This window comes from Plecotus auritus, assembly GCF_963455305.1.
Source record: "Plecotus auritus genome assembly, chromosome: 1".
Taxonomy (NCBI): domain Eukaryota; kingdom Metazoa; phylum Chordata; class Mammalia; order Chiroptera; family Vespertilionidae; genus Plecotus; species Plecotus auritus.
In genome coordinates, this window is record NC_137770.1 from 115651996 (window position 1) to 115679538 (window position 27543).

The 27543-nt window shown below is 41.9% G+C and overlaps 1 protein-coding gene across 9 annotated transcripts in view; it reads left to right on the top strand.

Annotated features, from left to right (window-relative positions):
• The window catches only part of SIN3A (SIN3 transcription regulator family member A), an 85142-nt gene that overhangs the window by 34490 nt on the left and 23109 nt on the right, over positions 1-27543 (top strand). For 6 of the 9 annotated variants that reach the window (XM_080660072.1, XM_080660074.1, XM_080660070.1 and 3 more), the window contains 14 exons: positions 882-1061; positions 8290-8396; positions 9044-9326; positions 10345-10596; positions 11145-11297; positions 11440-11598; positions 13560-13649; positions 16076-16194; positions 16742-16952; positions 17672-17788; positions 21270-21508; positions 22900-23083; positions 24230-24803; positions 27073-27242. In XM_080660072.1, coding sequence (XP_080516198.1) covers positions 882-1061; positions 8290-8396; positions 9044-9326; positions 10345-10596; positions 11145-11297; positions 11440-11598; positions 13560-13649; positions 16076-16194; positions 16742-16952; positions 17672-17788; positions 21270-21508; positions 22900-23083; positions 24230-24803; positions 27073-27242 — 2838 coding nt within the window. The remainder of the gene's footprint in view (positions 1-881; positions 1062-8289; positions 8397-9043; positions 9327-10344; positions 10597-11144; positions 11298-11439; positions 11599-13559; positions 13650-16075; positions 16195-16741; positions 16953-17671; positions 17789-21269; positions 21509-22899; positions 23084-24229; positions 24804-27072; positions 27243-27543) is intronic. The other 3 variants (XM_080660075.1, XM_080660078.1, XM_080660076.1) reach the window with 3 other exon arrangements.

Sequence of the window (27543 nt, forward strand, 5' to 3'; positions counted from 1 at the left end):
CGGTGGGGCAATCAGGCCCCGCTCGCTCACATCCACTTTGGCCTGGCGCCACCCACGTCTGCTGCCACCCACCCCCAGGTCCCCATACCCCATCGGGTGATCAGAGCTTGCCGGCCAGGGTGGGGGACCAAGAGGTTGGCTGGCAGGCCCCGGTCAGGCAATCAGGGCCTGCGGGCTGGGAGCAGTTCCTGTGTAAGTAGAAATTTAGTGTTCAGAAACTTTTATAGTGACTAGACATTGTAATTTTATGTCTGTAAAATCCAGTAGTGAAAATTGTGGGCTGATGTATTTTTTATTTCACTTTTCCAGCAATCCATTTTTACTTCATTTTTTATTATTTACTTATTTATTTTTAATCCTCACCTGAGGAGTGAAGATATTTTTCCCTTCATTTTAAGAGAGAGAGTGGAAGGGAGGGGGAGAGAAAAACATCTATGTGACAGAGACACATCAATTTGTTGCCTCCCACACATGCCCTGACTAGGGGCAGGGATTGGACCCGCAACCCAGGTACATACGTGCCCCTGACCAGGAATCAAACCCGCAACCCTTCAGAGCACAGGCCGATGCTCTAACCAGCAGGCAATGCCGGCCAGGGTCATTTTTACTGTATTTTGTAAAAGTAGCAGCCCATGATGGATTGTAATTTAAGAAAAAAAGAAAATTGGTGCTTAACCACAGATAGTTTGAGAAGTACTGAGTTGTGTAATACCTAACAGAATGCATAGGATTTTATAATGAGTGTGCTATAATTTATTTCACCAATTTCATCTTGTGGAAAATTTGAGTTTCTACTTATCTTTGTATGTATGTTCTTTAGACACATTTGGACAAGAATACACAAGCCTTGACCTTTCCTGTATCTATTTTGTCCACCCCAGGTTTCAGCTGTGCCACAGGGCTCTGGTGGCAGTCATGGACCCACCATAGCAGCGGTTCATAGCAGCCATCATCACCCAACAGCTGTGCAGCCCCACGGAGGCCAGGTGGTCCAGAGTCATGCTCATCCAGCCCCACCAGTTGCACCAGTACAGGGACAGCAGCAGTTTCAGAGGCTCAAGGTGGTATTCAGCTCTTTTCCTTCTATCACAAAGTTTCTCTCATAGCAGGCAACAAACATTTCTGGAATTTATGAATGCATGCCACTCAGATAGATCAGGATTGAGGGGCCATTTTTATACGAAATCAACAAAGTCCATTTTTTAGAAGTCTCATTTTGAACTCTTAGTTCTTTTTTTAAAAAATATTTTTATTGTTTTTTTAGAGAAAGAGTAAGAGAGGGAGAGAGAGAGAGAGAGAGAGAGAGAGAGAGAGAGAGAGAGAGAAATATCCATGTGAGAGGGAAACATTGAAACATTGGTTGGCTACCTCCTGCATGCCCCCTACCAAAGATTGAACCTGCAACCTGGGAATGTGCCCTGACCCAGAATCAACCAGCAATCTTTCAGTGTGTTGGGATGAGGCCCAACCGAGACACACTGTTGGCCAGGGTATGTGCCATAGGTTTTCAGTGCTTTGAAATTCATGAGGCATCTGTGGAGAAGTGAAGTTTATGTTCCCAGCTAATTTTCACTCTCTCTGCTTGAGTGTTATTTTTTAGAATGTGTGTGATTGTTGCTGCAAATGTTCCATATTTCAGTTTTTTCTTTTTACATTTATATAAAGCTTAAACTTGAGTGCAGGAAATATAAAATTAAAGAACTATAAAGAGAAAAGAAAGATATTGGATGTGTATTTGGTTCAATCAGTCTTATTATATTAAGTAGCTTGCAGGTAGGAATGTATAGTATACCCTTGAAGGATACATTATGTTTAGCAAATATCTCAGCCTTCTGTTTTCCTTGCTACTTAGTCAAGTTCACCCTGATCCTGTTCTCCTTGGTTAAGGTTCTCAGGAACTTCCTATATAGTAAAAGCCTAATAAGCTAAGTGTCCGGTCGTCCGTTCAACCAATCAAAGCGTAATATCCTAATGATATGCTAAGGCCACTCAACCGCTTGTTATGACATGCACTGACCACCAGGGGGCAGTCGACTGGTCAATCAGTTGCTATGACATGCACTGACCACCAGGGGGCAGACGCTCCTACCAGTAGGTTTGCTTCTGCTGGGATCCAGCCGATTAGGACGGGCCAGAAACGCCCTGGAACCCTTCTGCCTCCCTGGCTGGCCAAACTCCCGTGTCCCTCCCCTGCCCTGATTATGAACGGTTGGGGTCACTCGGCCTGGCCTGCGCCCTCTTGCAATCTGGGACCCCTTGCGGGGGGATGTCAGAGCCGGTTTCAGCCTGATCCCACTCAATGCAGGAGCTGTCCCCTGGTGGTCAGTGTGCTCCACAGGGGGAGCGCTGCTCAGCCAGAAGCCGGGCTCACAGCTGGCAAGCACAGCAGTGGTGGCAGGAGCCTCTCCTGCCTCCACAACAGTGCTAAGGATGTCCAACTGACGGCTTAGGCCCACGGGGAGCGGGCCTAAGCCATCAGTTGGACATCCTCTGAGGGCTCCTGGGCTGCGAGAGGGCATAGGCTGGGCTGAGGGACCCTCCCTCCCCACACACACACAAATTTCGTACACCAGGCCTCTAGTGTTTAATATTGGCCTAAGGAAAGTAAATGCTACATAAATATAATAAAGCACACTAAAGCTGAGCTGTATAGAAGGACGTTGTAAAATTTACATTTTCTACATGACTTTAAGTAATGAAGAGTTGACTGTATTTAACCATAGTCTTTATTTTTATTTTTTTTTTATTTTTAAATATATTTTATTGATATTTTTTACAGAGAGGAAGGGAGAGGGATAGAGAGCTAGAAACATCGATGAGAGAGAAACATCGATCAGCTGCCTCCTGCACACCTCCCACTGGGGACGTGCCCGCAACCAATGTACGTGCCCTTGACCGGAATCGAACCCGGGACCCTTCAGTCCGCAGGCCGACGCTCTATCCACTGAGCCAAACCGGTTTCGGCTAACCATAGTCTTTAAAGAGAGTACAAATTATTTATGGGCCTGAAACTTCACTCTGGTCTCTGTCTTTGGGGAAATATTTATTAGCTATATTGTTATTTTCCTTATAACATTGTAACTCTCTGCTTATAGAGTGATGTCTGTGTAATAAAATGTATTATTACTATACTTAGCACTTCACCAAGCTCTGAAAATATTTTTGTAAAAGTTGGTTTGATGTGACTTAATTCCAGCAGTTAATTACTAATGTTGCAAAAGAGCTTATAAACTTGCTATTAAGCTAACAGAAATGTTGTAATTACATTATACCATAGTGTGCTTGTTTATTTATTTTTTCACTTTAATTTTTTTGGTGTTTATTTTTTTTAATATATTTTTATTGATTTCAGAGAGGAAGGAAGAGAGAGAGAGAAACATCAATGATGAGTAAGAGTCATTGATTGGCTGCCTTCTGCACGACCCCACTGGGGATCGAGCCCACAACCTGGGCATGTGCCCTTGACCAGAATCGAACCTGGGACCCTTCAGTCCGCAGGCCGATGCTCTATCCACTGAGCCAAACCGGGTAGGGCTGGTGTTTTGTTTTGTTTTTAGGGCTCATTTATTTATTTATTTTATTTAATAAATCTTTATTGTTCAGATTATTACAGTTGTTCCTCTTTTTTCCCCCCATAGCTCCCCTCCACCTGGTTCCCACCCCACCCTCTACCCTTACCCCCCCCCCCCCCCCCCGCACTGTCCTCATCCATAGGTGTGTAATTTTTGTCCAGTCTCTTCCCCCACCCCCCACACCCCTTTCCCCCTGAGAATTGTCAGTCCACTCCCTTTCTATGCCCCTGATTCTATTATATTTACCAGTTTGTTCTGTTCATCAGATTTTTTTATTCACTTGATTTTTAGATTCACTTGTTGATAGATATGTATTTGTTGTTCATAATTTTTATCTTTACCTTTTTCTTCTTCTTCCTCTTCTTAACCAATACCTTTCAGCATTTCATATAATACTGGTTTGGCGGTGATGAACTCCTTTAGCTTTTTCTTATCTGTGAAGCTCTTTGTCTGCCCTTCAATTCTGAATGTTAGCTTTGCTGGGTAGAGTAATCTGGTTGTAGGTTCTTGCTATTCATCACTTTGAATATTTCTTGCCACTCCCATCTGGCCTGCATAGTTTCTGTTGAGAAATCAGCTGACATTGGTATGGGTGCTCCCTTGTAGGTAACTAACTGTTTTTCTCTTGCTGCTTTTAATATTCTCTCTTTGTCTTTTGCTCTTGGCATTTTAATTATGATGTGTCTTGGTGTGGTCCTCTTTGGATTCCTTTTGTTTGGGGTTCTGTGCGCTTCCTGGACTTGTAAGTCTATTTCTTTCACCAGGTGGGGGACGTTTTCTGTCATTATTTCTTTAAATAGGTTTTCAGTACCTTGCTCTCTCTCTTCTTCTGGCACCCCCATAATTCTGATGTTGGTACGCTTGAAGTTGTCCCAGAGGCTCCTTACACTATCTTCATATTTTTGGGATTCTTTTTTCTTTCTGCTTTTTTGGTTGAGTCTTTTTTGCTTCTTTGTATTTCAAATCTTTGACTTGATTCTTGCGATCCTCTAGTCTGCTGTTAGAGCTCTGTATAATATTTTTTATTTCAGTCAGTGTATGCTTAATTTCTAGTTGGTCCTTTTTCATATCCTCGAGGGTGTCGCTAAATTTATCGGCCTTTTCTAGGAAATTCTTGAAAAACCTTATAACCGTGGTTTTAAACTCCATATCCAGTTGTTTGCTTTCCTCCATTTCTTTCATTTGTGATCTGTTTCTTTGTCTCAGCATTTTGGCTGCTTCCCTGAGTTGATAGAGTGGCTTTGTGTGCTAGGTGTCCTATAGGGCCCAGTGGCTCAGCCTCCCCAGTTACCTGAGGTGGACACTCTTGGTGCACCCCTTTGTGGGCTGGGTGCACAGTCTTGTTGTAGTTAAGCCTTGATTGTTGTTGGTATCACTGGGAGGAATTGACCTCCAGGCCAATTGGCTGTGAGGATCAGCTGTGTCTATGCTGGGAGAACTTCTATGCTGGAGACACCCTTATGGGAGAAGACTTGCAAAAGCCTCTGTGCTCAGCTTGAATGGGGTGGAGTCTCAGGGCGGAGCAGACAGCATTGGTTTCCCGTCAGCCCTGCCCTAATAGGCCCCTGTGTCTCAGTGTCCCCTGGTAATCACTGCAAGCACCTCTGAGATAAAGCCGCCCTTGAGTTCCGCCTGCTGCCAGACAGTCCAGTTTCTCCCCGAATGAGTCTGGGTCCCCAGAGTCTCGCCTGGAACTGGAGTTCAGTGCAGTCTGGAGCTTTTGTCTCCCTCCTGCTTGAGAAAGCCAGCCGTCCGTGCACTTAGCTGCCCGTCCTCTCCGGCGCATGCATCTCAGTACCTCTGCCTCCTGCAGCTCCTCTGAGTCCCATTGTGCTTTTCTCTTTACTTCTAGTTGTAGAATTTCCACTCAGCCAGCCTTCCTGTGGTTCTGGATGATGTCTGTTTTGTCTTTTTTTTTTTTTTTTTTAATATATTTTATTGATTTTTTACAGAGAGGAAGGGAGAGGGATAGAGAGTTAGAAACATCGATGAGAGAGAAACATCAATCAGCTGCCTCCTGCACACCTCCCACTGGAGATGTGCCCGCAAGCAAGGTACATGCCCTTGACCAGAATCGAACCCGGGACCCTTGAGTCCGCAGGCCGACGCTCTATCCACTGAGCCAAACCAGTCAGGGCCGTTTTGTCTTTTAGTTGTAGTTTTGAAATTGTTGTGCGAGGCAGCATGTTAGGTGTTTACTTATGCCGCCATCTTGGTTTCTCAGGGCTGGTGTTTGTTTATTTTTGATAATTCCTCCTTTGTCTTATGATTATGAATGCTATTTTAAAATATCTTCCAAAGTCTTTGTTTCTTCTGCAGACTTAATTAGTTTTATGTTCCATCATTTGTTATTAGTGAAACATTTCAATATGGGAAGTTCTGAATATGAATTAGTTTATTGAATTTCAGTAGAAATTGTCATGCTATATATAAAGAAAATCCAGCCATCAAATGAGTGTGTAACAACCAAGCATATAATCTGTGCTCTAGCAACACTGAAATACACTGATTAACTATGGCCATTTTGGAAGTTTGGGCAACTCTTGAGATGTCATTTAATGGTTTATTTGAACATAAATGTTCTATTTCACAATATTTATCACGAGTAGAGTTTATCAAATCAGTTTATTTTTGAAATTTTCCTAAACTTGATAGTTTGTATAATCTATAGTAATAAAAGGGTAATATGCAAATTGGTCAGGATGCTCTCACAGTAAGGACTGGACAGCAGGCTGCATGGGGCGACCAGGCCACTAGGGGGGTTAGTGAGGGAAGACCAAACGACTGAACAGCAGGCTGTGTGGGGCCACCAGGCTGGCGGCGGGGGGGGGGAGGGGGCAGTGAGGGGCAACCAGGCTGGCAGAGGGGGGCAGTGAGAGGCGACCAGGCTGGCGGGGGGGGGCAGTGATGGGCGACCAGGCTGGCAGAGGGGGGCAGTGAGGGGCCACCAGACCAATAGGGGGGACAGTTGGGGGCAACCAGGCTGTCAGGGGAGGCCGTGTGGGGTGACCAGGCTGGCGGGGTGGGGGCAGTTGGCGGCAACCAGGCTGGCAGGGGGGGGCAGTGAGGGGCAACCAGGCTAGCAGAGGGGGGCAGTTGGGGGCAACCAGGCCTACAGGGCGGGCAGTTGGGGGCAACCAGGCCGACGGGGGGGGGGGCAGTTGGGGGCAACCAGGCCAGCATGGAGGGCAGTGAGGGGTGACCAGGCTGGCAGAGGGGGGGGGCCGTTAGGGGCGACCAGGCCGGCATGGGGGGCAGTTAGGGGCAATCAGGCTGGCAGGCAGAGGTGGTTAGGGGTGATCAGACTGGCGGGGGGGGCAGTTAGGGGTGATCAGGCTGGCAGGTAGAGGCGGTTAGGGGTGATCAGGCTGGCAAGGGAGGCAGTTAGGCGCAATCAGGCAGGCAGGCAGTTGAGTGGTTAGGAGCCAGCAGTCCTGGATTGTGAATGTCTAACTGCCAGTTTAGGCCCGATATCTGTGATCAGGCCTAAACCGGCAGCTGGACATTCCCCGAGGGGTCCCGGATTGGAGAGGGTGCAGGCTGGGCTGAGGGGGGAACCCCCTCCCTACCCCCCGTGCACAAATTTTGTGCACCGGGCCTCTAGTTTAAAATAATCCCAGAGTATATAGGAAGCACATAGTAGGTAATTTCCTTGGATATCTTCTGAGTAACTAAAAAGTAAGTTGTTCTAAATCAGACTCATAACTTTCTAGCCCTTCAAACTGTTTCTCTTTGCGAATGCCCAAATAATTTATAATTTAGTGAATCTTCCTTTTTTCTATTCAGTCAGTCACCAATCCCTGTCTTTTCTGAGTCCTACAAAACTTTTGAATATGTTCAGTTCTCCCTGTTCCTTTGGTCAGGACTATAGTTTGAGCAACTATTGTTCACATGTGAGTTAGCCTTGGAGCATAACTGGTTTTCCTGCATCCTTTCAATCTATCCTGCCCTTGCACCAATTTGTCTCAGCACTGTAGCCAAATTGAATACATTAAAATGCACATAACAATCTCAATTGCTTTCTAACAAGTTTTAAAGGCCTTTTAGGATCAGGTTCTGCTTCCTCTTCTGTCTCTTCTTGTCACTCTTCTTGCCTCCATTCCTCCTCTTAACACAAATCCTCCAGGCAAAGTAAATTGTTTGTAGTTTTCCAAGTGAACTAGTGTCCTGTCTGGGATTTTGCCCATGCTCTTTCCTCTTACTTTCTCATGAGTTTTCACTTTTGCTAACTTGTATTCATCCTTAAGACTCAGTTTACAAATTACTTCCTGGGAAAGCCTTTGTGTTCTTCTCATGTTCTCTCTGGGTGTTCAGGGATTGTCCCCTTATACCACTGTGTTAGTATGCCCAGCTAGATGTGATGGAACTTCTGTAGAGCAGGGACTGTGGCTTATTTGTCATTGATTCATTAGTACCCCACTAGTATAGCATATTGTAGCTTTAGTAGATATTTGTGAGATGAATAAATGAACAAATAAGTGAATGAGATATTCATGTATATGCTTCACTAATCATTTTTTCCAAAAGTATCCAAGGCAAGGCTATTTGATTTTTATTTGAAGCTTGTGTTTTATTAATGACATCCATACTAATTTTAATACTTTCATGTTTTACTATATATTCCTGTTTCATTTACTATGTTAATTTTATTTAAGCATAAACCATTTGTTTGTTTTTTATAATTCTTGGCTTATTTTCTTTTTATAACCTGCTTCAGGTGGAGGATGCACTGTCCTATCTTGACCAAGTGAAGCTGCAGTTTGGTAGTCAGCCTCAGGTCTACAATGATTTCCTTGACATCATGAAGGAATTTAAATCACAGAGGTAAAAGATATATATAGTTGTACACAAGCTTTGTGCTTAGAATGTTGATTTTGAAGGGAGGATATAGCTTATTCTCGTCTTCTGAAAGATAATGGATGTCCCTTTTGGGGGGTTTAATTTTCAGGGTGATGCTTTAATTTTATGTATTGATTTATTGATGAAAATTATAGTCCCTAGATCTTTATTTTCTCCCTATTCTTAACTAAAATTTTCTTAGGATTTCAATGCAAAACAAGGGAGTAGATGGGTAATGATTAGGCTACTTGCTCTTTGACTTAAGATACACTAATATTCTGTTATGGTTCATTGTTATAAAAGTGTAGATAATTAATTGGGAAAATGTAGATACATGATAATTTATACTGGTGTATCATGTGTTGGATATTGCTTGGAAATTGCAGCTTTAGATTTACTGTCTGAGTATCTGCTTGATAGGACTGTTAGTGAATGTATATTCTGTTCAAAATTGTGACCAAATGTCTTTGAAATTTCAAATTTCTTTGTATGTTCTTAATTTTGTAATATGCAGATTGATTTTTATCTGTTTTCCTGTCTAGGGAATGTAGTCAGTGTGATTTTTTTTTTTTTTTTTTTCTTACTAGAGTGCTTCTCAAGTTTGTCATTTTTTTTTTTTTTTTTTTTATCAGCATCGACACTCCAGGAGTGATAAGTCGTGTGTCCCAGCTCTTCAAAGGCCACCCAGACCTGATCATGGGCTTCAATACCTTCTTGCCTCCTGGCTACAAGATTGAGGTGCACACCAATGACATGGTGAATGTGACAACTCCTGGCCAGGTCCATCAGATTCCCACCCATGGCATCCAGCCCCAGCCTCAACCACCAACCCAACATCCTTCCCAGTCTTCAGCCCAGTCAGCCCCAGCTCCTGCCCAGCCAGCTCCTCAGCCCCCACCTGCCAAAGTCAGCAAGGTGAGCACTTGGAATACTTTGCATTACATGAAATACATCCCTAGAAAGCACTCTTTTTTGACATTTTCCCTTTATATAAGACTAGATAGACATATTGCAGTGATTTCATCAGAGAAGGTGCAGTAGTCACATCCCTATCAAATGGTTCACATTTACATACCACATATTTAGATCTGTCTAAATTAAGACATGAACAACCTACAAGGACTCTCTTGCCCCCATCTTATGCTCATTGAACCAAGAGCACCCCAATGGGTGGAAACTTTGCTTGGGTAGTGAGTGGTACTTTGACAGCACAGGCAGAAATGGTCATCTTATGATCAGATTATGCTACTGGCTTCATGGTCATCATTTTACAGAGGCTACTCCATTTACCAGACTAGGTCATAATCAAGCTAAGCAGAAAAATCTGATGACAATAATAATAATAATGGGTGTACTTTATCTAAAACTGCATTGTTTGATACAGTAGCCACACATGGCTAGATATAAATTTAAATTAATTAAAATAAATTCAGTTTTTCAGTTGCACTAGCCTGCATTTCAAGTACTCAGTAGTCTCATGTGGCTAGTGGGTATCATTCAGGACAGTGTAAATAAAGAACATTTCCATCATCAGAGTTCTGTTGGACAGAGCTGGTGTACAAGACTTTGATGTGGAGTTACTGTAACATTAAAATTTTCTCTTTTGACACTAAAGATACATGTAGAATGAGTTTTTTTTCTATCCTTCTTGCACCTGTTGAGCTAGTATACTTAAAATTGCATGTGAAAAGTTCTTCCCTGTATCTATTTTTAAGGCTGTATTTAGAAATTTTGAGACTGAAATATTTGTATGAGAATTGTGAGCCCTCTACACTTCCCACCCCTGCCCAATGTGATTTGAGTTGGGCTGAAATGGCCTGGCCAGAGTGAATAAAGGATATAAGTTTATCAGATACCTTGTTTCTCTTTAGTTCAAACTTTCCTATGTCAAACCATCTGTTCCTGAGGAGAATAAAGACTTTTTTTTTTTTAGCCTTCCCAACTACAAGCACATACTCCCGCCAGCCAGCAGACCCCCCCACTCCCACCATACGCATCCCCACGCTCTCCACCTGTCCAACCTCATACACCAGTGACAATCTCGTTGGGAACGGCCCCATCCTTGCAGAACAATCAGCCTGTGGAGTTTAATCATGCTATCAACTATGTTAATAAGATCAAGAACAGGTTCCAGGGCCAACCAGACATCTACAAAGCATTCCTGGAAATTTTGCACACATATCAGGTAAGAGAGTTACCCTTTCATCCTGTCTTAACCAGGTCACCCTCTGAGGGCATCTAGTCCAAGAAGAAGTTGAATAAATATTATTGTGTCTCCTAATTCTTAACTGGGAATGAACCAGTTGGAAACTATGATATGTACTTATAAAGCATTTGATTGCTTGGCTTTAATTACTTTATAGCAGGTAGTCAGCATTTTTAAAGTTACTGCCCTGTGAAATGCATACTTATTTATGTGGGAAGTTTATAGGATGACTTGTGTAAGGAGAAATTTCTCTATAATTTTTTGTGTTTTATCAATTGGTAGTGGTCCTCTGCGAATTCACATACTAATTTTAAATGTTTTAAAAAGGAATTGTCAGCCACCATTTTCCACACTTTCTCACCTTAAAGTTTGCAGTCAAAACAGTTGTTAAAGGTATAGACTTTTTCAAATGTAGCCCAAGTAGGTGACATACAGAGCTCCTGTCAGAAGTCTCAAAAAATGTGCAAAAGTGAGTCATCCAAAACAGTGCCCCTCCAATATGATCTCTTCCATTTGCAATTTGTCAGAAAGAGCAGCGAAATGCCAAGGAAGCTGGAGGAAACTACACTCCAGCATTGACTGAGCAGGAGGTTTATGCCCAGGTGGCTCGTCTTTTTAAAAATCAAGAAGATCTGTTGTCGGAGTTTGGACAGTTTTTACCAGATGCCAACAGCTCTGTGGTAAGTTTTATTTAGAAGAACTACACTATTTAGAATTATTTTCTTAGATGAATTAGGAAGCTGGAATCAGAAGGGAACTTTTTCTAAATGATACTTACTTGCTTTGATGACAGCATTAATCTATTTTGTGTGTTTTAATTAGCTTTTAAGCAAAACAACTGCGGAGAAGGTTGATTCTGTGAGAAATGACCATGGAGGCACTGTGAAGAAGCCCCAGCTGAACAACAAGCCACAGAGGCCCAGCCAGAATGGCTGCCAGATCCGGAGGCACTCTGGAACAGGAACCACCCCTCCGGTGAAGGTGAGAATGAGCAGCAGCTGCTCATTTTGACTTTCAGGAGCAATTCTAGTGGACAGGGTACCCTAGGGTTGGTCATGTGTATTTATCCTAAGCAGGTAGTCAGTTGGATCTTGGATATTCAGAGTGAGGGTATATGGCATAGAAACTCAATGCAAAGCTTCTTACCTGGCTTTGCAAAAAAAAAATTAGAATACTACTAATTACTCAGATCAATATGCTTTTATGTTGTTAATCCTCAACCGAGAATAGATATTTTTTTCCCATTGATTTTTTTTTAAAGAGAGTGGAGAGTGGAGTAAGTGGGGAAGAAACATCAATGTGAGAGAGACACATCGGTTGCCTCCTACACATGCCCCGACAAGGACCGGGGATCAAACCTGCAACCCAGGTACCTGCTGTTGACTGGGAATCAAATCGAGGGGAGACCCTTTTGTGAGCAGCCCAATGCTCAAACCATTGATAACACTGGCCAGGGCACTATGGTTTTTTGAGTTTTTATTGATTTTGTCTCTCTTTGTTATTAGCTGTCATATGAGTAGCAAGCAGTCAACAGATCTGTTCCACTTGTGAGTTGGTCTTCTCCTGCACGTGATTACCCACAGGTGGAAACACTACATTGGGGTTAGAACTCCCTCCCTACTTTTTGCTTAGGCAGTGTGAGCAGTGGCTGTGGCTCCTCAGTGAGTGAGCTCTGGAATGACAAAGGTAAATGTGCTGTTTTTCCCAGAGTTTGTGTGTTTCTTCACAGATAGTTGAGATATAGCTTTTTAAAAATAAATTCTTGCCCTGGCTGGGTGGTTAAGTTGGTTGGTGCATTGTCCCATACACCAAAAGGTGGTAGATTTGATTCCCAGTCAGGGAACATACCCAGGTTGCGGGTTTGATCCCCTGTTGGGGCAAGTGTGGGAGGCAACCGATCGATGTTTCTCTCTTACATTGATGTTTCTTTCCCCGTTCCTCTCTCTAAAATCAATTTAAAAAAGAAAATGCCTTCCTTCCTTTTTTAAAAAAAGTAAATTTTGCCTGACACTTCTGTCGTGTCCTGTTAGTTTCCTTTAAAAAAAGTCTTGCCCTAGCCCAGTGGTCGGCAAACTCATTAGTCAACAGAGCCAAATATCAACAGTACAACGATTGAAATTTCTTTTGAGATCCGAAAACCAACTTCTGGGCATGGGCCACGAAGTTTCAATCGCACTGTACGTGCGCGCCCGCACGTGGTATTTTGTGGAAGAGCCATACTCAAGGGGCCAAAGAGCCGCATGTGGCTCTCGATCCGCGGTTTGCCGACCACTGCCCTAGCCTGTTTGGCTCAATGGTGAGAGGGTTGCCTTGGACTGTAGGGTCATGGGTTCAATTTCGGTCAAGGGCACATGTCTTGATTGCAGGTTCCATCCCAGCTCATGCGGGAGGCAACCAATTGATAAGCCTACATAATGTTTCTCTCCCTCTCTCTCTCCCTTCCTCCATCCCTGCATCTCTCCCCTCCTCCCTCCTTCCCCTTCCCCTTTCCTTCTTTCTTCCCTTCCTCCCTTCCATTCTCTCTAAGAATCACTGGAAAAAATATCCTCCATTGAGGATTAACAAAAAACAAAAGGCAGTCTTAAATTGACCTGAATGGATATTGCTGACAAGATAGTTATTCCTTCTATTAGAAAAATAAACTATATTCTCTTCATGAATTTACAAACATTCTCTTCTGCCTCCATACTTTTGGCCCAGGGGAAAAGTAGAGAGAATATTTGAGTAGAATGATCCTCGGGGGGAAAAAATGACAAGGTAAACAAATAGAGAAGACGGGTGGAAATCTTGTAGGGTGTAAAGCAAGTTAGGACTTGAATTCTCTCATTTGTTGCAAATTATTAATCAGCATTGGTTAATAAGGAAACCATTGAACACGTGAAAATAATAGAGGAATCCACCCTTTAAATTTTAGCATGTTTGTATTTTTCCTATTTTTTCAGAAGAAACCCAAACTTCTCAGCCTAAAGGATTCTTCTATGGCAGATGCCAGCAAGCATGGCGTAGGAACTGAATCATTATTTTTTGATAAGGTGAGTAAATGAATGAATTAGATTTAATACCGACCATTAATACCAAAAGAAAATCACCATTCTCAAGATTTTTTTTTAGAGGCATCAAGCTGATTAGAGCTTTCTACTATTTCACATAGTTTATAAGTTGTAGGTCCTTTCAGTGTTAGAGAAATTGTAGCATTGTCTGCTTTGATTTTGTGAAATGGTTTGCAACAAAATACTGCATTTTCCATGGTGGAAGACAGCTTTAAGAAAACACATGATATTAAATACTCTCAAAAGGTTTTTGGAGCCCTCTGTTGCAGGTGCCCAGGTGTGTACATTGGGGAGTGTTGGTGCACCAGTTGTGGAAGACTTAAGATAACTCGTAATCTTCTAATTGCTTGTGATACTTATTTTCAGAATCACATATAGAATTCCTGGGGATTCTGATTTAGTTTCAGAGCTCCCCAGGTGATTCTAATGAACAGCCTGAAATGGTGATCACTGGTTTAAACGGTGTTTTAGCGTGTGTGTGTTTGACCTTTCTCCTGTGTCTGACTTCCTCCTTGGAGTCAACTTGGTGATTAGGTGGTTACTTTCATCAGGGTGGCTGGCAAATGTCAGACTTCTCACTGGCAGGAGCTGGTGATTTACCCTGTCTTGCAATTGTGGGTTTTTGCAAAAGGTCGAATGACTTAATATCTCCATGATTGGTGCCTCTTGATCTCATCTCTCTCAAGCCTGCTGTGCCTGTGTGAGCTTTTCTGCAAAAAGTCGAGGCTCTGACTTGAATCATTTCTGAGGGCTGTCTGGGCACTTGAGGCTTGTAATCGAAGGCAAATGAAGTTCAGGTCACAACCAACAAATGGCAAGGAAAGTGTGGGGGTGGGGGACAAAATGAGTTCAATTTTTAGAGAGGAATGGTATCTTGTGGTTGTTTTGTTTTTTCACTTAACTGATTTTAGAGAGGGAAAGAGAGAAATATATTGATTTGTTGTTCCACTTATCTATACATTCATTGGTTGGTTCTTGCATGTACCCTTACCAGGGATCAAATCCACAACCTGGGATGATGCTCTAATCAAGTTACCTGGCCAGGGCTGTTGTTGTTTTTAAGTACTTCTTTCTTGGAGATATATACTGAGTTAGGTGTAGATGAAATGTCTGGAATTCACTAAAACTCATTGGTTGGGAAATGGGTTTAAATGAAACCAAATTTACTATATATTGATCATTAAGGCTGGGTGATTATATGGGGTTCATTAGACTATTCTGTCTACTCTGTATGTTGAAAAGCTAATAAAAATTAAAAGTAAATAGGGTATAGAGTACAACAGTGAAGTGCTCTTTCACCTTTGGCTTTGAAAGTAGATATTTTATTTATTTAAATATACCTTTATTTCCGATAGGAAGAGAGAGAGAAGCATCAATGATGAGAGAGAATCATTGATTGGCTGCCTCCTGCACATCCCCTACTGGAGATCAAGCCCACAACCCAGGCATGTGCCCTTGACCACAATTGAACCTGGGACCCTCTATTCACTGAGCCAAACCAGTTAGGGCATGAAAGTAGATATTTTATATTGTGTTTACTGATTGGTAGTTATGAAAAGTATATGGGAGCCTGGAGAAGGGGTTGATAAAACCACATGGTCTGCAATCCCCCAATAAAAGAACACAGTTGCTAAATACTTACTTCTGAAATTAAAACTTCAGCTTGCTCATCTAGCCAGGCTAGTTTTACTTTGTAAGTATAAGTTTAAAATATTTGGCTCTCAAAAGAAATTTCAATCGTTGTACTGTTGATATTTGGCTCTGTTGACTAATTAGTTTGCCGACCACTGGTCTATGCCATTGAACATTTTTAGATTTTTGGATATTAAAATGCTTAATATTATAAATGGAAGAAGGAAAAGAATTGGGTCAGAGGACACAAGTATCTTATTTAAAAAGATCATTATTTAAGATTACCAAAACAGTGTTGACAAGATTCTTGCTGTAAACATCTGTTAGGAGAGGAAACAAAAGCTTGAAGTACTCTGATTTTGGTTTGGAGAATCAAGAGTATGAGAAAGTAAATGTCTTAACTTCAGGATCTCATTTTGAAAAAATTTTATTATGGAAAATTTTAAACATAGGTGAAATTAATTAAAGAGAATAGTAAACTGACTCCTCACGTACCCATCATCCAGCCGCTAGCCAATATTGCTTCTTTCATGTGTGCTCTCATCCACCCCAAATTGTTGCAGACAGAACCCAGATATTATTTCATTCATAAATATTTTACTGTTTCCTTTTAAAATAAAACCTTTTTTCAGACATAATCATTAACACATCTGAAAAAAAAAACACGTTAATTCCTTAGAATCATCAGATAACTTCAAATTTCCTTAGTCATTTAAAAATGATCCCAGATCTCTTCATTCCCCACTTAATCATTCTCTTTTGGTTGTCTCCATAAGGTTCGAAAGGCTCTGCGGAATGCAGAGGCCTATGAAAATTTCCTGCGCTGTCTTGTTATCTTTAACCAGGAGGTGATCTCTCGGGCTGAGCTTGTGCAATTAGTCTCTCCTTTCCTGGGGTAAGTAGAGTTGAGGGGACTTAGCTCTGATGCATGATACAGAATTGAAATATACTTAGTTTTTGAGAGTATATGATAGGTAAAATTAATGTGATTGTGTTAGGTCATTTGGCTCATACAATATCAAGAGTCTTATGGGGGAAGTCTTCTATTTCAACTATAGAGCTGGAAAAAATAGAGAGGCCATTGGCTAGCATCTCCTGATCCCCTGATCAGTGTAGGATGTTACAGAGACCAATCTATTCCAGGGTTCTAGAATCTTGATTGTATTTGTCAACCTAAAAATGATCTTAATACTGAAGCAATATCCTTGGTTAGAATAATAGTTGGCTTTGTCTGATTTCAGTGCACTCTTCTATCACCACCTTATCTGACTGTAGAGCACTCTGTAAGAAAAGGGGAAGCCAAATGCTTCGAAGCAATAATTGCCATTGGACTTTGTTCTTGGTAGCAGAGTCCTAACCTAACACCAAATAGTGGTACTCATATCTCAAAATAACTGCATAATGCTTCTTATTGCTCACCAGTTTTTGGTTTGATTTTTCAGGAAATTCCCTGAATTGTTTAATTGGTTTAAAAACTTTCTGGGCTATAAGGAGTCTGTACATTTGGAAACCTTTCCAAAGGAACGAGCTACAGAGGGCATTGCCATGGAAATAGATTATGCCTCTTGTAAACGGTTGGGTTCCAGCTACCGAGCCCTCCCAAAGAGTTACCAGCAGCCCAAGTGTACAGGACGGACTCCTCTCTGTAAAGAGGTAAGGCCTTCCCCAGAAAGGAACAACCCTGGGGGAAGTTCTCTGGAAGGGAATGGTCCTAGGGATCAAGAATTTGTATCAGTGAAGAAATCAAGACCCTTCTCTATTTTTTTTTTTTTAATATATTTTATTGATTTTTTACAGAGAGGAAGGAAGAGTGATAGATAGTCAGAAACATCGATGAGAGAGAAACATCGATCAGCTGCCTCTTGCACACCTCCTACTGGGGATGTGCCCACAACCAAGTTACATGCCCTTGACCGGAATCGAACCTGGGACCTTTCAGTCCGCAGGCTGACGCTCTTCCACTGAGCCAAACCGGTTTTGGCAACCCTTCTCTATTTTTAAAAAAATATTTTTGATATCAGAGAGGAAGATAGAAACATCAGTGATGAGAGAGAATCATTGATTGGCTGCCTCCTGCATGCCCCTTACTGGGGATCGAGCCCACAACCCGAGCATGTGTCCTTGACTGGAATCGAACCCGGGACCCTGCAGGCCGAGGCTCTATCCACTGAGCAAAACATTTTCAAAAGAAAATGTTTTACGCTTATATTCAGAACCTTTTCCTTATTCTAATATATTTTGTAAACTTGCTAAAGGGGAAGCTTGTAATGTTAAATGATTCTTCCTTCTAGAATTTTCTTTTTATTGAGAATATTTACTTGCCAGAAAGCTTTGTTACACTTTTGTTTCAATTTCTCTTCTATTACCCAAAGGTTTTAAATGATACCTGGGTTTCCTTCCCTTCCTGGTCTGAAGACTCCACCTTTGTTAGTTCCAAGAAAACTCAGTATGAAGAACATATCTATCGTTGTGAAGACGAACGCTTTGAGGTACAACCTCCTTGATCATATGAAGTTTGGGAAAATGGGAGATGCTAAATAAGATATCTTAAATACTTATCTGTGAGGGTTGACTTTTAAGACTAAAGAGTCAGAGGTTCATGTTCTTTTGTGGTAAATGCTTGTTGTTGTACTTACCATACTTTAAGAGTTTGTCAAATATGTTAGTAATATTTTAATGGCAAATGTGACTTATCTAGGCCACTTTAACCCTTTTAATTGAAATTATCAATTGATAGCTGAATAATAATTTGCTTTTTTAAAAATAAATTGCAAGGTCTTTTTTTTTTTTTAATATGCTTTTGTTGATTTCAGAGAGGAAGGGAGAGGGAGAGAGAGAGAGAAACATCAATGAGGGGAGAGAATCACTGATCGGCTGCCTCCTGCACGCCCCCCACTAGGGATTGAGCCCACAACCCAGGCATGGGCCCTTGACTGGAATCAAACCCGGGACCCTTCAGTCCACAGGCCAACACTCTATCCACTGAGCCAAACCAGCTAGGGCTAATTTGAATTTTTAATGGCATTTTAAAGGTTATTATATTTTACAAAGGTATATAAAAACTTAGTACTTCAGTAAGGCCTACTGGGCTTTTTTGAAGCTGTTGGAAATTACTTATTTTAAAGTGTATTGTTATTCGTAGCAGGTGGTTAGCAAACCAGCTCTCCTGTGTGAATTGGAATTCTTCTTTCATCATTCTGATATTGATGTGGTTGGCTCCCTTTGAAAGAAAGTTAAATTAGGGATTTTATTTTAAAGTAGTTAGGAAGGGCTTGAGTGAATAAATGAGCTGATAGAGCCCCTATGCTAGAAGTGGGAATACTGAAAATGGGTTCCAAATCCCCCATGTTCACTGATATTATCAACAAGAAAAGGGAATATTTTTCCCTGGGCAGTGTAGCTCAGTTGGTTGGAGCATCGTTCTGTACACCAAAAGGTGGTGGGTTCAATTCCTGGTCAGGGCACCTGCCCTGGTTGCAGGTTCGGTCCCTGGTAGGGGCATGTGCCAGAGGCACCCAATCCATGTTTTTCACTCTCTCTCTCAAATCAGTTTAAAAAAAAAAAGAAAAGGGCATGTTAAATGTGTCTAAAGAGGTAAAATTACATGTATCCTATTTAATGTATTTATTATATATATATATAAAACTTACTGACCCTGCTTATCCCTGTAGATGGGTGATACCTTGCTCTTTGTTAGCCCATACTATTTTATCCCTCTGCCAGTTATCCCCCACACTTACTCCAGCTGTCTCTGGCATGTTTTGAATGAAGAGCAAGGTGTTGCTTGGCCCCTGCTCCAGGGTTTAGTAGGAGCTTCAACCATTTGCAGAGAACTAAATATTGATAGATGGTGACTTTCATGGAAAGTTTTATCAGGCTAAAGAAAGCATTTCTTTGTTACCTATGTTTAGTAAGGTGAGATGAGTTAGAAAGCAGAGGCTAGCATCTTTTTTGATTCTCAAGTGGTATGCAAGCAAATGAGAGGCAACAGTCTCATTTCCTATTTGTGATAATAAGAATGAAGGTGACAGAAGTGTGTGTGTGTGTGTGTGTGCGCGTGTGCGTGTGTGTGTGTGTGTGTGTGTGTGTGTGTGTGTGTGTGTTTAGGCTTGGGTGGGATGGGCTAGTTAAAAGGAGTGTTCCTTTCTGAAAATCTCTTATCAGTACAGTGGTTTTCAAGGAGCGTTCCTTTTATACATCAGGATAGCTAAGTGATCCTACAATACAGACAACCCCCTCCTTCCCCGAATCTTGGTGGCTTTAAGATACAGATTTATTCCTTGATCTTGTTACATGTTTAGTGGGGGTATTCTGCTCATCAGAATTACTCAGGGTCCCAGGCTGACAGATTGCTACCATCTTGAACATTGCCAGTCACTGGAAGGAAAGATTGCTCAGAAAGGTCTTGCACCTTTAAATGCTCTAGCCTGGAAGTAATAAGTATTCTGATCCACCTGTTCATAACTCATTTGCCAGAACTAGTTATGTGGACCTATCTGATCATAAGAGAACCAGGAAGTTCAATCCATCTTTTGTCCAAAATTGGGGAAGGGAGGACCAGAAATATTTGACAAAATGACTTAAAACTTAGGGAAACTCATACAGACATTTTGTCATAGGCCCTTGAGACGGCTCCTTTACTTTCTGTTTCTTATTTAAAGAATCTTGTGTTAAGACTAGGAAAAAAGTTAACTCAAAGGATGCCAGTCATATCCTAAACTAGGTCAGACTAGGCCCTTGCCAGAAAATAAGTTGCAGGAGTTTCAGTAAGAATTTAAATGGGCACCTACACGTGCAACATTGAAATCCTTAAGGAATGATGGTCTCTGCTGTTATTACTGCTGAATGTGAACAAGGCTATAAAATATTTAAATATTTCAAGTTACCCTGAAAAACCTTTTTCATGAGACTGAGAGTTGTCATCTTGAATGGTATTTTTGGAATTGTGGTTTTTTGAGTGTGTGTGCTTTTTAATCCTCACCTGAGTTTATTTTTCCATTGATTTTAGAGAGTGGAAGAGAGAGGGAACAACAGAGAGAAACATCGATGTGAGAGAAACACATCGATTGGTTGTCTCCTGCACGAGCCCTGACCAGGGCCCGGGTCAGGGAGGAGCCTCAACTGAGGTATGTGCCCTTGACCAGAATTGAACCTGGGACCCTTTGGTCTGCCGACCAATGCTCTATTCACTGAGCCAAACCGGCTAGGGCTGTTTTGTTTTTTGATTGTTATTGTTTGTAACAGATCTTAACAATTCAGAAAAGTTCAGGGGAAAGTGTCTATAAGGTTGCTTCCTGTTAAGTCCCTCTACTCTGGGGTTAGTAGTAGCACACTGGTGGTGGTAGAAGTAATGACTATCACTTTTTCTTTCTTTCTTTCTTTCTTTCTTTCTTTTCTTTCTTTTCTTTCTTTTCTTTCTTTTCTTTCTTTTCTTTCTTTTCTTTCTTTTCTTTCTTTTCTTTCTTTTCTTTATTCATTCAATCCTTACCCAAGGATATTTTTCCATTGATTTTTAGAGAGAGTGGGAGAGACAGGTAAAGACAGAGAGGAATATCGATGTGGGAGAAACACGTCGATTGGTTGCCTCCTGCACTCGCTTTGACCAGGGCCCAGGCCAGAGAAGAGCCTGCAACCAAGGTACGTGCCCTTGACTGGAATCAAACCCGGAACCCTTCAGCCTGCAAGCTAATGCTCTATCCACCGAGCCAAACCGGCTTGGGCTAGTCATCATTTATTGATGTTATGTGCCAGGCATTGCACAAAACCATTTATGTGGATTGTATCGTTCGATCCAGAGAACAACCTTATAAGAGTAGCTGTTATCCCTACTTTACTGGTAAGAAAACAGTCTTCTATGGCTTTTACGGCAGAGCCAGGATTCCAGTCCAGGGAGTTTGACCCTCACCATATACACCTAACTACTATTCTATTCTGATTTGGGTCCTGAGCACACTTTGTCTTTTTCTTTAGCTTGATGTAGTTTTAGAGACCAATTTGGCAACAATCCGGGTTCTGGAAGCAATACAGAAGAAGCTTTCCCGTTTGTCTGCTGAGGAACAAGCCAAATTTCGCTTGGACAACACCCTTGGGGGCACATCAGAAGTCATCCATCGAAAAGCACTCCAGAGGATATATGCTGACAAAGCAGCCGACATCATTGATGGTCTGAGGAAGAACCCCTCCATTGCTGTCCCCATTGTACTTAAAAGGTATCCAAACAAATGTGCCCTTCATGCTCTCCTGTGCTTCAGGACATAGTTGGTGTCCCATTAAATAAAGCTCATTTTTTACCTTGTTATCCCATGAGACCTCCATTTCTCCCCACCCTGGTTATTGAAAGTCAGGTACAGTGTGGCATAGTGGGGCTTATTAAAACCACACACACACAACACTTTATGAATTTGTGTGTCATCCTTGTACAGGGCCCCTGCTAATCTTCTCTGTATTGTTCCAATTTTAGTATATGTGCTGCCAAATCGAGCATGCTGGTGGAGCTTCTTGATTGGGTTCTGTGTAATCAACAGTAGAAGGCAAACCTTGAAAGTCCATAGTGGAATGCTCTATGTTTAAAGCCATACTTTAAAGTATAAAAAAGAACGAAGAAGAAAATCACCACGCATGTTCCTACCGTTCAGTACTAACCCTTTGGTTTTTAAAAAGAGTCACCCTTTGTCTTTGGAAAATTGATAAGTATTATTTAAAAAGACTTAAGAATGCCTTTCTATCAAAAATGTCTTTTTCTTTCTCCTAATAAGTCTTCAGCCTGAGTTGTAGAGGGGCTTTTGTGCCCATCAAAGGAGGGGGCCAGAGCTAGGGCTAAGCCCAGGTTCCTCCAAGTGTGGACCACACTGTGAATCCTAGCTAAGAGCAGGGTCCTCCTCAGTATTACCTGGTGAAAAGGAATTCTTATCTGCTGCATAGATGCCCCAATTTAGTATCCCTCCTTAGTCTTCCCTTCAGATACTACCACAGATTATTTTCTCTTTACCAGAAGCATTTAAGTTTTAGCTTTGAGATGTAGAACATTCTTCAGTTTCCATGTTGTTTTTTATTTTACTCTCCTCTCTTCTGGAGGTTAGGATCAGTTCTCATCAGAACTTTCCAAACTGTGTCAAAAGGAACATTACCGTGCAGGCTCTCTATTCTTGGACTTCTGCATTTATGTTTGCATAGTAAACATTCTTAGAGGTTCTGTATCAAAGAAACTTGTTTAACTTTGTGTTAGCTGGTCAAGGATGAGAATATTTAAGAATATTTCATGGAATGCTGTTTGAGAAATACTGTTCTAAGTAGGATTTCTGACTGTGGGAAAAATTACTTCCCCAAAATCCTGAATGAGTAATTTCCTCATGTAACAGAGTTAAAGACTGGTTTGAATAACATTTATCCCAAGTCGCCAATAATTTTGACAGGCCTATCATACCTATCTATCTATCTGTTTATTAAATTTATTGGGGTGACATTGGTCAACATGACTATATAGGTTTCAGGTGTGGATTAGGTGCTATTATCCCTATTTCACTGGTACAGCAAAGCCAGGATTCCATTCCAAAGAGTTTGACTTCCACGTGTGTTTCCACCCCACTCTATACCCGACTAGGTTGAAGATGAAAGAGGAAGAATGGCGAGAAGCTCAGAGGGGCTTTAACAAGGTGTGGAGAGAGCAAAATGAGAAATACTACTTGAAGTCTCTGGACCATCAGGGTATCAACTTTAAACAGAATGACACCAAGGTCCTAAGGTCTAAGAGCTTACTCAACGAGATTGAGAGTATCTATGATGAGGTGAGCTGGAAGTTTCTACACCTCTGAGAGGGCTCCAATCTTTGTATTCTGCATAGCTTTGATTCCTGGAAATTACCTTTGTTATATGAAAGCAAGACCCTCTAAGATTTCTTGATTCTTGCTTCATAACTGTCATAAGCTTCTATTCCTGATTCTACCATTTTAACTCTTAATCTTACCTTTCTACCTAAGCTGTCTTACTGGTTTCCTAGTTTACCCTCCTGGTTTCAGTTGACAACCCCACTTCTCCCCATTCACTGCTTTAGTACCTTGTATTTGATTGATCTGCCTCAGCTTCCCACTGCTTAAACTCTTCTCACTGATACCAAACTCTTTCTAATCCTCATTTATTCAGCATATTTACAAAGATTATATGTAGTTCAGGAGCAAGGATACAGAGATGAATAAGAAAGTAATCCTGTTTTCTTTAAATTCACAGTCTTAGGGGATGGATAGAGACATAAATGTAGTGTGGTTGAGAATTCCTGGAAGTGATGTGATCTTGAATTTTAAAAAGCTTTTTATTGTGAAAATGTAAAATATACATGAAAGGGGAGAAAATAATAAAGTGAACTCTTACGTAAATTTAAATAATCATTTCTATTTTGTCAATGTTTTTACATCTAACACTTTCTGCACTTCCACCCCAGAAGTACTTTAAAGTGAATCCTAGACCTCATACAGACTGTTTCCTCCATAAATGCTAATTCAGAATTTTAGAAGATTGTCCCAATGTCCCCTATCAGTCTTCATAGTCTAGAACAGCCTTGGGCAAACTACGGCCCACGGGCCGGATTCGGCTGTTCTATCCGGTTCTCTTGCTCTCCCCTCCGCTCCTTTACTTTGAATTTATATTAGTTCACACAAACACTCCATCCATGCTTTTGTTCCGGCCCTCCGGTCCAGTTTAAGAACCCATTGTGGCCCTCGAGTCAAAAAGTTTGCCCACCCCTGGTCTAGAAGGTACCAATATTTTGTTCTCAAACCACATCTTCCACATTACCTTATTGTTTCTAGAAGTTTTGGATTGGAAAATAATAGTCACTATGGTTAATAATTGAATGTACTGATGTGTTGTCTCATAGGTCTGTTGGTTGTTGGCTATGGATATGGCACTTACTACTTTGTATCTCTCTCTCCTGGTAGAGGCAAGAGCAGGCTACTGAAGAAAATGCTAGCATACCTGCCGGCCCGCACCTCTCTCTGGCCTATGAAGACAAGCAGATCCTGGAGGACGCTGCTGCCCTGATTATCCACCACGTGAAGAGACAGGCAGGCATTCAGAAGGAGGACAAGTACAAAATCAAGCAGATCATGCATCACTTCATTCCAGATCTGCTCTTTGCTCAGAGGGGTGATCTCTCGGATGTAGAAGAAGAGGAAGAAGAAGAGATGGATGTAGATGAGGCCACAGGGGTGGCTAAGAAGCACAATGGGGTTGGGGGCAGCCCCCCTAAGTCCAAGCTACTGTTTAGTAACACAACAGCACAGAAGCTAAGAGGGATGGATGAAGTGTACAACCTCTTCTATGTTAATAACAACTGGTACATCTTTATGCGACTGCACCAGATTCTTTGCTTGAGACTTCTGCGGATTTGTTCCCAAGCAGAACGGCAGATCGAAGAAGAAAACAGAGAGAGGGAGTGGGAGCGGGAAGTGCTGGGCATAAAGCGAGACAAGAGCGACAGCCCTGCCATCCAGCTCCGTCTTAAAGAACCTAGTGAGTGCCTAGACTGCTGGTTTACAGAAGATGTGTTCACAGAAGATGTGAGGGGTTGGTGACCTTGGGGCCTAGTTAGACTTGGGACTGTTTCCTTTTATACATGGGATACAGGCAGGCTTCAGAGAAGTTCAAATCCTAGTTCTGCAACTTACTGGTTGTGTGACCTTACTTAACTCTCTGAACCTGTTTACCTGTAAAATGAAGGTGCTACTTGTTACTTTATGAGGTTGTTGGGAGAAGTGAAGAAAAATAGCAAACCACCCTTTATAGTGCTTGGATTGTGGACACTTGACACCAGGAGGGGGTGTCAGTTGCCATCAGTTTCCCAAATGGCAGATCTCTGGGTTATTACAAAGAATTTCAAAGGATAGAGAGAGACAAAACAGCACAGTTGGCTCCACTGCATGACAGAACATAAATTCCTAGTGGTTCATGCCTAAGGCAGATGGGAATTTTCTGATGTATTTGGGTAGGACTTCTCTTTAACCAGAGGGGTTCATGGCTCATTCCTAATAAATGGAGAAGGGGGTATGGAAAGGAGATTGGAACTCAAGAGATGGTGTGAGCCAGCAGAATAGGCAAAACAGAAATGAAGATTGAGAACCAAGAAAAGGAAAATAAATAGGGGTTAAGGAAGACATCCATTATGTGCTTTAAGTAATTCTGTGCCACCTATTTCTAGATAACTATTCAGTTCATAAATTAAATACTTGAGGTGTGAGCCAAAATCTTTTTCATGAAGCCTTTCTTCTGTGCCCTTGAGGAAATAGACAATCTGTGGAGCAAATTAGTTTTTATTTTTTTTTAACTGTTGCTAATATAAGAAGCCCATGTGTGGCCCTACCCTTCAATCTGTTGAAGAGCTAATGACCCTGGGAATTTTAAAAACCTTTATCTGGATTAGTCCTAGCTTGACAGAGACAACTTTTGGACCTCAGTGTGGTGATTCCACCTGCTTGGGTAGAAATAAGAGAAAATGGCCTAATCCTCGCTTGACCACTGACTTATCTTGGTTTGAGGTTTCATAGTTTGGTCTTGAGTGACAATTCCAGCTTCACTGATCATAGCTCATGTGCATTTCCACTCACTGCTTTATTCTGACAGAACAGCATTTTTTCATGGCACTAGTATGGCTCATGCCTATGCTGTGACTCTGAACAAGGTGATATTCTGAAGAAACTCAAGCCAGTTGCTGCTTTTAAACAGTAATTGTCCTGTTTTGCTTGTCTTGAATAAGTCCATCACATTGCAGATAAATGGACTCAGCTTTTGCTCTTAGCCTTTTTGCCCCTGTATATACTTTACAAACTGGTGACCAAATGTCATTTTAGTGAAAGCTTTTTATTGAAGTGTAACACATACTGAAAAGTATACAAATCCAAATTGTATAGCTCAGTGAACTTTTATAAAGTGAACACACCTGTGTAACCAGAACCTAGATCAAGAAACAACACACAACCAATATACCAGTAGCCTCCTCATGCCACTTTCAAGTCTGCATGTTTTTGTGCCTTGTGTAAATAAATAGGTCTTATTTTAGTAAGCTGCAGTCAGAGTCCTTTCACCATTCCTGTGCACTCTGGTAGTTGCCAACGTCTCCATCACAACTGATAAGATTCCAGTTGGTGGCAGAAATGGTTCATGTACAGCTACAGATCACTGTGCAATTTGTGAAGTATAACATTTGGAATCCATTTTGAAACAAAGGGACTTTGACAGATGCAGATGACTTTATTATTCATAGGGTATTTAATTTGCTCACCCTTTTTTCTGTTCCTGAGAGGTTTCCCAATGCTAGAGTGTGACTCTTATCTGCTTTTCTCATCTGCCCCTCTATGTTTCATGGAAATAGCTTGGTGAGCAAGTGACTCATGTGAGGAATGCTCTTCACAGGTGGGGTTGAGTCGGAGGGGGAGGTGTGATAGTTTTCTCTCAGCAGGGGAGCCAACAACTTTTTGAAGAAACTTCTTCCCTGGGATATTTTGCTCTCTTATGCAGAGCCCAGCCTGTCACTAAGTGTCTTTCTGGCATGGTCAGAGTTCTGGAAGCTGCTGGTGAAGTTGCAGAATCACTGTCCTCTGATAGAGCTGCTGATTGTAGCCTCCTGATTGTAGTCAGATTGTGTCTGCAGATTGAGGAGGCATGCTTTGAGTACCTAGGATTGGTTCATTCAATGCTCCTTAGGCCAGCTCTGGGACCTGCCCTGCCTGCTCTCCTGATCTTTCCTTAGCAGGGTAAAGCCTCACCTGTTCCATCTCTCCCACAGTGGATGTTGATGTAGAAGATTATTACCCAGCTTTCCTGGATATGGTGCGGAGCCTGCTGGATGGCAACATTGACTCATCACAATATGAAGATTCACTACGAGAGATGTTCACCATTCATGCCTACATTGCCTTCACCATGGACAAGCTCATCCAGAGCATCGTCAGACAGGTGAGGGTGAGGGTGAGGGTGAGGATGGGTACAGGAAGATAGCCTTCCCTAAAGATGGACCAGGCACAAAGAAAGGGTTTATAATGATGTTTATGTACGAATGCTTCTATAGAGGGGAGAGGAAGTGAATATGCACTTCAGCCACATAACTAACTCCTCACTTTGCTCCGTGTGCCCTCATAGTCGGATGAGCCTGCCTCACACCTGATGTTTGGCTCCTTTCTTGCTGGCTGCCTGTTGAGCCAGCATTGGTCCTGACCCTGATCTCTGCCCTCCTGGCCCAGCTCTGTTCTCGTCTGTC